The following is a 9,697-nucleotide window of genomic DNA, read 5'->3' as shown; positions in this document are numbered from 1 at the left end:
GGAAACACTCAGATGCTTGGAGACCGAGTGTCTCTGAGTGTCTCCGAGCATCACTGGCCGAGTGTCTCTGAGCATCTCCGAACATCACTGGCGCCCCCACACCTCTGGCTGGAGACACATGGAAACGCTCGGAGACCGTGTGTCTCTAAGCGTCTTCGAGCATCACTGGCGCCCCCACACCTCTAGCTGGAGACACTCGGAAACACTGAGAGATGCTTGGAAACCGTGTGTCTCCAATCGTCTTCAAGCATCACTGGCGCCCCCACACCTCTGGCTGGAGACACTCGGAAACACTCAGAGATGCTCTGAGACACACAGAGCCCGAGTGTCTCTGAGCGTCTCCGAGCATCACTGGCGACCCCACACCTCTGGCTGGAGACACTCGGGGCCAGATTCAGATAGGAGATACGACGGTGTATCTCCAAGGGCGGCCGGTCGGATCTATGCGACTGATTCATAGAATCAGTTACGCATAGATATCCCTAAAATCCGACACGTGTAAGTGACTTACACCGTCGGATCTTAGGCTGCAATTCCAAGCCGGCCGCTAGGTGGCGCTTCCGTGTCTTTTACGCGTCAAATATGCAAATGAGCATTTTTCCGGCGGAAAGTTGCCCCTGCTATAGCAGGGGTAAGTGCGGCGTATCCTATGTTAAGTATGGCCGTCGTTCCCGCGCCGAGTTTTGAATTTTTTACGTCGTTTGCGTAAGTCGTTCGCGAATACGGCCGGACGTAATTTATGTTAAAGTCGAAACCAATGACGTCCTTGCGACGTCATTTGGGGCAATGCATGCTGGGAAAATTTGCGGACGCCGCATGCGCTGTTGGATCGGCGCGGGGACGCGCCTGATTTAAATAGTACACTCCCCCTAGCCGCGGAATTTGAATTCCGGCGGGGGATTTACGATACGCCGCCGCAAGTTTTGAGGTAAGTGCTTTCTGAATTAAGCACTCGCCTCAAAAACTTGCGGCGGCCACATCTCTGGCCACATGCGGTACTGCAAATCCCAGAGGCTAAAATCCTGCTCATCTTGCAAGACAACACTGGCAAATCGAGTCACGCTGTATTTATATATTTCTGCAACCCCCCCCCCCCCCATGGAAATTGGGGTCTTCCATAGACAGCCAGATCTGTGTCAATGCTCTCCTCTATATACAAATATACATTCAGAACAGTCAGTTTCTCCAGTTTATACACAGGCAGTAGTGCAGCGCTCCACTCCCAGAATCCTTCGCTCTATATATTGATCGTCTCTCTATATGGAGGGGGGTACTCTGGTAGAGGCAGTAAGGAATAGTTTTATCCGTATAGCAGCTCTCCCATTCAGGCCATTGTGGTTCTCGTGGTAGAATTGGTGGTTCAGTGGGTCGCCGGGTGGCTCCGCCTCCTGTATCGAAACTGAATGTCCCCTTCCGGTTGGAGCACCCCGAACCCGTATCTGCTGCGGTCAAACTCTGGGATCCCTGCCTCTGGGTTCTTCAGTTCAAATTCAAAATTCAGGATTAGAAGCCAGACGAATCTGGAGGAGGAGGGGGGAGGGGAGGGGGTAAAGGAAAATAAATATAAATCAAATATAAATAAATCAAATTTATCTAATACATTTTAGAAAAAAAATTATAAAAAAAAAAAATCGCTGTACCATTTCCGGTGGTTTAATGGATCTAACGGCGAGCTTCTTGTACTGGTTGAATGAATTTTTTTATTTAACCACTTCCCTACCGGGGACACCCTAGGGCAGGGATATGCAATTAGCGGACCTCCAGCTGTTGCAGAACTACAAGTCCCATGAGGCATAGCAAGACACCCAGAGGCAGAGGCATGATGGGACTAATTGCATATCCCTGCCCTAGGGAATAAAATGGCGGTCATTGCAACTTTTTATCTCACACGGTATTTGCGCAATAATTTTTCAAACGCCTTTTTCTTTCATGAATTAAAAAAATAACAAAACAGTAAAGTTAACCCAATTTTTTTGTATAATGTGAAAGATGAAGTTACGCCGAGTAAATCGATACCTAACATGTCACGCTTTAACCACTTGAGGACTGCCTACTGCACTGGCACTGCTGGGCACATGCACGTACAGGTACGTCCTGTGCTAGTGCCCAGCCGTGGGTCGCGGCCCGGTCCAAAGCTCCGGGGACCACGGGACCCGCGGACCCGATCGCCGCTGGAGTCCCGCGATCGGTCCTCGGAGCTGAAGAACGGGGAGAGCCGCGTTCTTTCCCGTTCTTCACTGTGGCGGCGTCATCGAAGACGTACGCCTGTCGGATCTAACACAGATGCCGTCGTATCTTGTTTTGGGGATACCAAAACAAAGATACGACGCGCAAAATTTGAAATTACGCGGCATATCAAGAGATACGCCGCGTAATTTCTTTGAGGATCTGCCCCTGAGATTCTGAATATAGAGAATATGGGGGACACCCATCAGGTGAGGGCAAAGCTGATACATGATTTGGATAAATGATTAATTTATTTTTTAATCAATCTCTTCTCATAGGAATAATCTATAATATATATTGCCAACAGCCTAATCAAACGATATGCTTCACACAGGGAAATGGGAGTTCAATGTATAGCTGGAAGATACAATGTTACGTTATCAATCATCTCTGTTTCCAATAATATCTTTGTTTCCACCATGTAACCTCAATCTGATTGATTGAAATACGATAGCGTTCATGCTGACAATCAATGCAAAACATTTTCACCGTGGCCGATTGACAGATTTATCAAATCTCATTAAAATTTGTCTAAATCTATCAGAAGTAAAAAATTATGGGAATGAATTGTATAGTTGCAGTACAAAAATAGGGGGGTGGGGGGGGGGGGCAAGGGAGGAGCATGACGCATTAAATGCTTATTAATGCATCAAAAGTTTTCTCCTGGCCACAATTGCTTATGACCAATGGCCATGTGACAACCCAGAAACCCCCAATGACATTTTTTTCCCCATGGATGAACGGGAAGATATTTGGGATTTTTTTAGGCGCAGAAATTATATCAAATATATTATTTAAAAATCGTTTATTTTTTTATTTTATTGGAAGGCTTGTATTTCAAAACTGGACAGCCTCCCCTAAAGAAGCCCGATATATGGGTGAAACATGTTGGGAAATCCACCTTACAGTGCTGTCCTGCTAATACTGTGATATATTATACTTGCCAACTGTTTTATTCTTAATACATATTTTATTTTGTTTCTCAAAATAAAACAGTTATTTTAAATAATATATTTTGATATCATTTCTGCACCTAAAAAAATCCTAAATATATTTCCCGTTCATCCATTCAACCCAGGGATGTGGTGTTTAAAAAAAAAGTTGGTGTGTCCATGATCAAAAAAAGTTTCTACATTTTTCCCCCCATCTTAAAAGGAAACATTTGGACACATTGTCACCATTGGAAGAAGCCAAAATCTTCTGTAATGTCTTACAGTTTAATGCTGGTGATGGCGTGAAAGCGCCCGACGCAGACGTTGGTGCCGGACCCCCACGGCATAGTAAAATGTTTCACCCTTCGGCCCCTCTTGTAGAATTCTCTCTTCTCCGTTCCGTCTGCATTGAGGAAACGGTTGTAGTGGAAGACCTACAAGACAGACGACAAAGGGGGGGGGGGGAGGTATATTTACATATACTGGGACTTTAAATGAGGAGCACAAGAGGGGATAGTGCGACTCCATCCCTAATCTGAATCCAAAAAGTAAAAAAGTATGGGACTTTAAATTGAGGCAGGCCGAAACACAATATGGGAGTAAAGATTTATTTGCATGAGTGTCAAAATGCGCAACATTGTATATGCTAAAAGTATACAAGTATACATAGTACATAGGTATGATGGAGTAAACCTAGTGATGTACAAATGATCCCACTTCCTCCTTCCGCCGAGGGGCTGGTAAGGCGATTAGCTTAATCGAGTCACGCTGTATTTATATATTTCTGCAACCCCCCCCCCCCCCCATGGAAATTGGGGTCTTCCATAGACAGCCAGATCTGTGTCCATGCTCTCCTCTATATACAAATATACATTCAGAACAGTCAGTTTCTCCAGTTTATACACAGGCAGTAGTGCAGCGCTCCACTCCCAGAATCCTTCGCTCTATATATTGATCGTCTCTCTATATGGAGGGGGGTACTCTGGTAGAGGCAGTAAGGAATAGTTTTATCCGTATAGCAGCTCTCCCATTCAGGCCATTGTGGTTCTCGTGGTAGAATTGGTGGCTCAGTGTGACGCCGGGTGGCTCCGCCTCCTGTATCGAAACTGAATGTCCCCTTCCGGTTGGAGCACCCCGAACCCGTATCTGCTGCGGTCAAACTCCGGGATCCCTGCCTCTGGGTTCAGAGGCAGGGATCCTTTTTGTAGCTGCTGACTTTTAATAAACTTAAAAAAAGGCTGGAACACCCCTTTCAGACCATCTCTCATTACTCACAGATATTTCAGCAACAGCTCCTGATGAGTCGAACTATCGACGAAACGCGCCAAGCTTTTGACGATGTAGTCCACCCCATTTCCATCATTAGTACATCACTAGGTTTACTCCATCATACTTATGTACTATGTATATTTGTTTCCCAGTTATGACAACCATGTTTTACATTTTGTTTATATATATGCAATGTATTACGCTCATCACCCCAGGGTGTTTGTATATGCTTTTAGCATTTACTTTTCATGTACAATGTTGCGCATTTTAACACTCATGCAAATAAATCCTTACTCCCATATTGTGCCTCAGCCTGCCTCAATTTAAAGTCCCATACTTCTTTACTTTTTGGACCTACAAGACAGAAGACGGGTTCCTGGCTGGAGTGATGGATGCAAGGTGTCCTTTGCTGACGTTTTAGATATAACCAAAGGTGGAACAAAAAATATATAAAATTGATAAGGCAATGAATGGGGGGGGGGGGCATGGTGCTTCCTCTCGACAAATTGGGTCAACACACTGAGCATTGTGCAATACGAAGGCGCCCCTGCCAGGTGTACCGAGTCTATGAATGGAGAGCCAAAAATAGAACGCTCAGCTGGTTCATTGGGTCCCTCAGGTGGTGTATCATCTATAAATATCTCCACTCAGCAGGCGGTGTGACCCCCGAGGCCTGGCGTGTCTATTTTACAGATATTCTATTTTCTGCACCCTTACCATTGTCTCCGGGTGGAATTATTCTGTGTTAATAATTGATGGAGACAATTGGAGAGTTCACGGTGTACGTGAAAAAAAAAAACGGGACAATTAGTGTGACGGATGAGGTAGGATAATGCTCAGTATTGTATCACAAATCTGATGAATTTGTAGAATGACACAGGAAAAGATTTGAACATTTTATATGGTTTTTAGAGGATCTCCAAATGAAATGGCTTCAACCCAAAATGGCACCCACCTTGTAGATCACTATACATTGCTCTCGGATTGTTCCAAACACAGGAAAATTGTGTTTGTGTAAAAAAATAAATAAAAATCAGAACAACTTACTGGGGCATACGAGTGTTCATGAACCATATAAATGGGCTGTGTAGAGTTCTGGTGATTAGAATGGTGGGGGGACGAAGATGGACAGGTAAAGGGAGGACAGGTGGGGGTTCTAGAAAGACTGGTGGAGGAAGATGAGGATGGACAGGTAGAGGGAGCACAGGTGGGCAAAGAAGAGGATGGACAGGTAGAGGGAGGACAGGTGGGGGAAGGAGAGGATGGACAGGTAAAGGGAGGACAGGTGGGGAAAGAAGCAGATGAACAGGTAAAGAGAGGACAGGTGGGGGAAGAAGGGGATGGACAGGTGGGGGTAGAGGAGGATGGACAGGTGGGGGAAGAAGAGGCTGGACAGGTAAAGGGAGGACAGGTGGGGGTGCTGGAAAGACTGGTGGAGGAAGAGGAGGATGTACAGGTAAAGATAGGACAGGTGGGGGTGCTGGAAAGACTGGTGGAGGAAGAGGAGGATGGAGAGGTAGAGGGAGGACATGTGGGGAAAGAAGCAGATGGACAGGTAAAGAGAGGACAGGTGGGGGAAGAAGGGGATGGACAGGTGGGGGTAGAGGTGGATGGACAGGTGGGGGGAGAACAGGCTGGACAGGTAAAGGGAGGACAGGTGGGGGTGCTGGAAAGACTGGTGGAGGAAGAGGATGATGGAGAGGTAGAGGGAGGACATGTGGGGAAAGAAGCAGATGGACAGGTAAAGAGAGGACAGCTGGGGGAATAAGGGGATGGACAGGTGGGGGGAAAAGAGGCTGGACAGGTAAAGGGAGGACAGGTGGGGGTGCTGGAAAGACTGGTGGAGGAAGAGGAAGATGGACAGGTAGAGGGAGGACAGGTGGGGGAAGAAAAGGATAGACAGGTGGGGAAAGTAGCAGATGGAAAGGTAAAGAGAAGACATGTGTGGGTAGAGGAGGATGGACCGGTGGGGGAAGAAGGGGATGGACAGGTGGGGGTAGAGGTATATGGACAGGTGGGGGTAGAGGAGGATGGACAGGCAAAGGGAGGACAGGTGGGGGTGCTGGAAAGACTGGTGGAGGAAGAGGAGGATGGACAGGTGGGGAAAGAAGCAGATGGACAGGTAAAGAAAGGACGGGTGTGGGTAGAGGAGGATGGACCGGTGGGGGAAGAAGGGGATGGACAGGTGGGGGAAGAAGAGGATGGACAGGTGGGGGAAGAAGAGGATGGACAGGTAAAGGGAGGACAGGTGGGGGTGCTGGAAAGAATGGTGGAGGAAGAGGAGGATAGACTGGTGAGGAAAGAAGCAGATGGACAGGTAAAGAGAGGACAGGTGGGGGTAGAGGAAAATGGACAGGTGTGGGAAGAAAAGGATGGACAGGTGGGGGAAGAAGAGGATGGACGGGTAGAGGGAGGATAGGTGGGGGTGCCGAAAAGACTGGCGGAGGAAGAAGAGGATGGACGGGTCGGGGAAGAAGAGGCTGGACGGGTAAAGGAAGGACAGGTGGGGGTGCCGAAAAGACTGGCGGAGGAAGAAGAGGATGGACAGGTGGGGGGTGAAGAGGCTGGACGGGTCGGGGAAGAAGAGGCTGGACGGGTAAAAGATGGGGAGGACAGGTGGGGCTGCTAAAAAGACTGGTGGAAGAAGAAGAGGATGGACAGGTGGGGAGAGAAAAGGATGGACAGGTGGGGGAAGAAGAGGATGGACGGGTAGAGGGAGGATAGGTGGGGGTGCTGAAAAGACGGATGGAAGAAGAAGAGGATAGACAGGTAGGGAGAGGACAGGTGGGGAGAAGAAAGAGCAGAAAGGGAGGCAAGGGAAAACCAGGTGGAAGGAAGAAGTGGACAGGCTGGAGAGGGGAAAGAACAAGTGGAGGGAAGAGGTGGATGAGAACAAAGCATGGGACAGGTGTAAGGGAGGTGGGGATGGGATGGGGGAGAATAGAAAATTAGAGAAGGATGAATGGAAGGAGAAGGGGGAAGGAAGGGAAGAGGGGGTTTGGGGTTCATGTAGGACAGGTCAGAAGAATGGAAGCTAGACAAACCTGGGGCTCCGGGTGTATCTCTGGATCCATCTGAGGACTGACATAGGGGAAGAGGCACAGTCTGTCACCCTTCCTTAGGAGGTACTCCGTACCATCCTCCATCTTTAGTGGTAGCTCAGTCAGCACCTCTCTGGTGATAAAGGGGGCTGCAGTCAGACGGAGACTTTCCTCCAACACGCTGTCTGCAAAAAAGGGCAATATTGGTTATGTCATTAACGTACAAAGGAGTATATCCAGTATTGCGCAGGGTGCCAGGTGTACCCAGCATTCATTGGTGGAGTCAGGTGTACCCATAGGTGTGCCAGGTATGCCCAGGCGCACCCTAATCACCCTGTACAGCACAGACTCCCCCGACTGCCCTGCCCCCCCCCCCCCCCAGTGATATAGCAATAGTGTCTTCCCTCTTCTCCAGCCAGCTGTTGCTGCAGGGATGTTTTAGGATGGGTAGGTGAAGGGGCAGGTAAATATGTAATTTACTGGCCCCTTCCCTTTCTGAATGAAAACCGTAATCAGTAGTGTGTGTTTGCGCTTTGGGGTGCTCATCCTAATGTAATAGGCTGCGCACACCTATGGGTGTACCTATTGGACATGGTGGTGTAAGAGATGAGGAAAACGGGAAGGGGGGGGGCATCAGTTCCTCTCACTCAATGTCTGGGAAACATCGCCCCTCCTTGATTCCACAATTGTCCCTCTTTGGTCTTTCAGTGGTCTCTTTGGTCCCTCTTATAGTGAACTCACTGAATATTGTTGCACTCTCCAGCGCACTTTGGTCCATCTCCTCCAATCCCGTCACTTTCTGCAGCAAAGTCTTCAGTTCACCTTCAATGGCCGCCATCGCCTCAGGGTTCTTCAACAGGAAGAACAGAAGCCAAAAGGCCGCTGGACCCGCATTACCCTGAAAAATACCAGGAAAGAATAAACAGCTCCACTTTATTCCTGTGTCGGGTGGAATGAAGTGACCCTTCTCTGGTCAAAGGACAGTCAACCTGTCAGCAGGGCTGGACTGGGACAGAAATTTGGCCCTGGACTTCATCCAGACTGGCCCACTTTGACAGGTCTCTCCCATGGCGGCCGGACAACTCCTGCAGGGACATGGAAGGAGGGGTACAGGGGGGAAATCCCTCCAGAATTTCTATACGGACAGTTTTGCCCTCTCACCTGTGTTGCCCACAGTTGCAGTAGCATGGCACGGCTCTGCATGTCTCTGGGCACTTGAAGATCATCCAGGTGGCGCTGGTAGGCCTCCAGCCAGCCGCTCCGATTGGCTCTCCTCCGCAGGGTGTTGGCGTCCAGCAGCTGCCAGAGGTTTTCCTTCAGCAGAGCCGCCTCTTTCTTCTCCGCTGGGGAGGATGCAAAGGGGACGTTAAAGATAGCAGATTTAGAGTTAGGGAACAATGGGGTACAGACATGACAGACATGTGCAATTCGTTTAGTTCCGAATTCCTTTTTTTCAGATTTTATGACATTTTGAATTTCAGAATTTTTGAAAGTTCGAAATTTCAGAAATTTTAAATTTCGGAAATTCAAATTTTTGGAAATTCGGAAATTCAAAATTTTGAAAATTGGAATTTTGGAATATTTAAATTTCGAAAATTCGAAATGAAGAAATCCATGATTTCGAAAATTCCAAATTCAAAAATTAGAAAATCGGAGATTAGAAAATCAGAAATTCTAAAATTACAAATTACAAAATTTGGAAATTCGAAAAGTCGAAAATTCAGAATTTAAATTTGCTAAATTGGGATTTTCGAATTTTCTAATTTACCGAATTTCCGAATAATGCAAAAAAAAAACAAATGCAACTAAAATGAAAACAAACACATTTTTCGGCAGTGCACATGTCTAGTATTTGACAAAAATGTCCTCCCGGCGATGGTAATTAGAAGCTGATATTATAATTCAACAATAATATGATATATATGATTTTTGGTTCCAAGTTTAAAATAAAGGGAGACTGTGGCGTCACCCCAAAAACAAACAGCGATTTATCACCGATCTGATGGACCGACCGTGATAAAAAAAAAAGGAAATGCCTGGTTGCGGCAGCAAATTGGTGAGATTGTGTGAAGCAATGCTGCCATCTGGTAAAGGATTCCATCATTAAACATCAGTTTGTGGCAAAGACAGACAAGGACAAGCGCCCTCTGTGCGTCTTTCGCTAATCAGTGAGCCGTATATGGAGCAATGCTGCCCCCTGGTGTCTTATTCAATCATTACATTGTGCCG

General features: G+C 47.3%; 1 protein-coding gene across 2 annotated transcripts in view; it reads right to left on the bottom strand.

Moving 5' to 3' along the window:
* Nucleotides 1-930: 930 nt before the first annotated feature.
* The window catches only part of PTGIS (prostaglandin I2 synthase), a 28,023-nt gene continuing 19,256 nt past the window's right edge, over nt 931-9,697 (bottom strand). The window contains exons 6-10 of one of the 2 annotated variants that reach the window (XM_040330859.1): nt 8,630-8,811; nt 8,210-8,366; nt 7,472-7,653; nt 3,441-3,592; nt 931-1,520 (exon numbers count right to left, since the gene is read on the bottom strand). In XM_040330859.1, coding sequence (XP_040186793.1) covers nt 1,361-1,520; nt 3,441-3,592; nt 7,472-7,653; nt 8,210-8,366; nt 8,630-8,811 — 833 coding nt within the window. In that variant the 3' untranslated portion in view covers nt 931-1,360. The remainder of the gene's footprint in view (nt 1,521-3,440; nt 3,593-7,471; nt 7,654-8,209; nt 8,367-8,629; nt 8,812-9,697) is intronic. The other variant, XM_040330860.1, reaches the window with a different exon arrangement.

The sequence above is a fragment of the Rana temporaria genome, chromosome 12 (genome assembly GCF_905171775.1).
Source record: "Rana temporaria chromosome 12, aRanTem1.1, whole genome shotgun sequence".
In the NCBI taxonomy this organism is placed as follows: domain Eukaryota; kingdom Metazoa; phylum Chordata; class Amphibia; order Anura; family Ranidae; genus Rana; species Rana temporaria.
The sequence above is the reverse complement of the archived record's forward strand: the minus strand, read 5'-3'. Positions and strand labels throughout refer to the sequence as shown.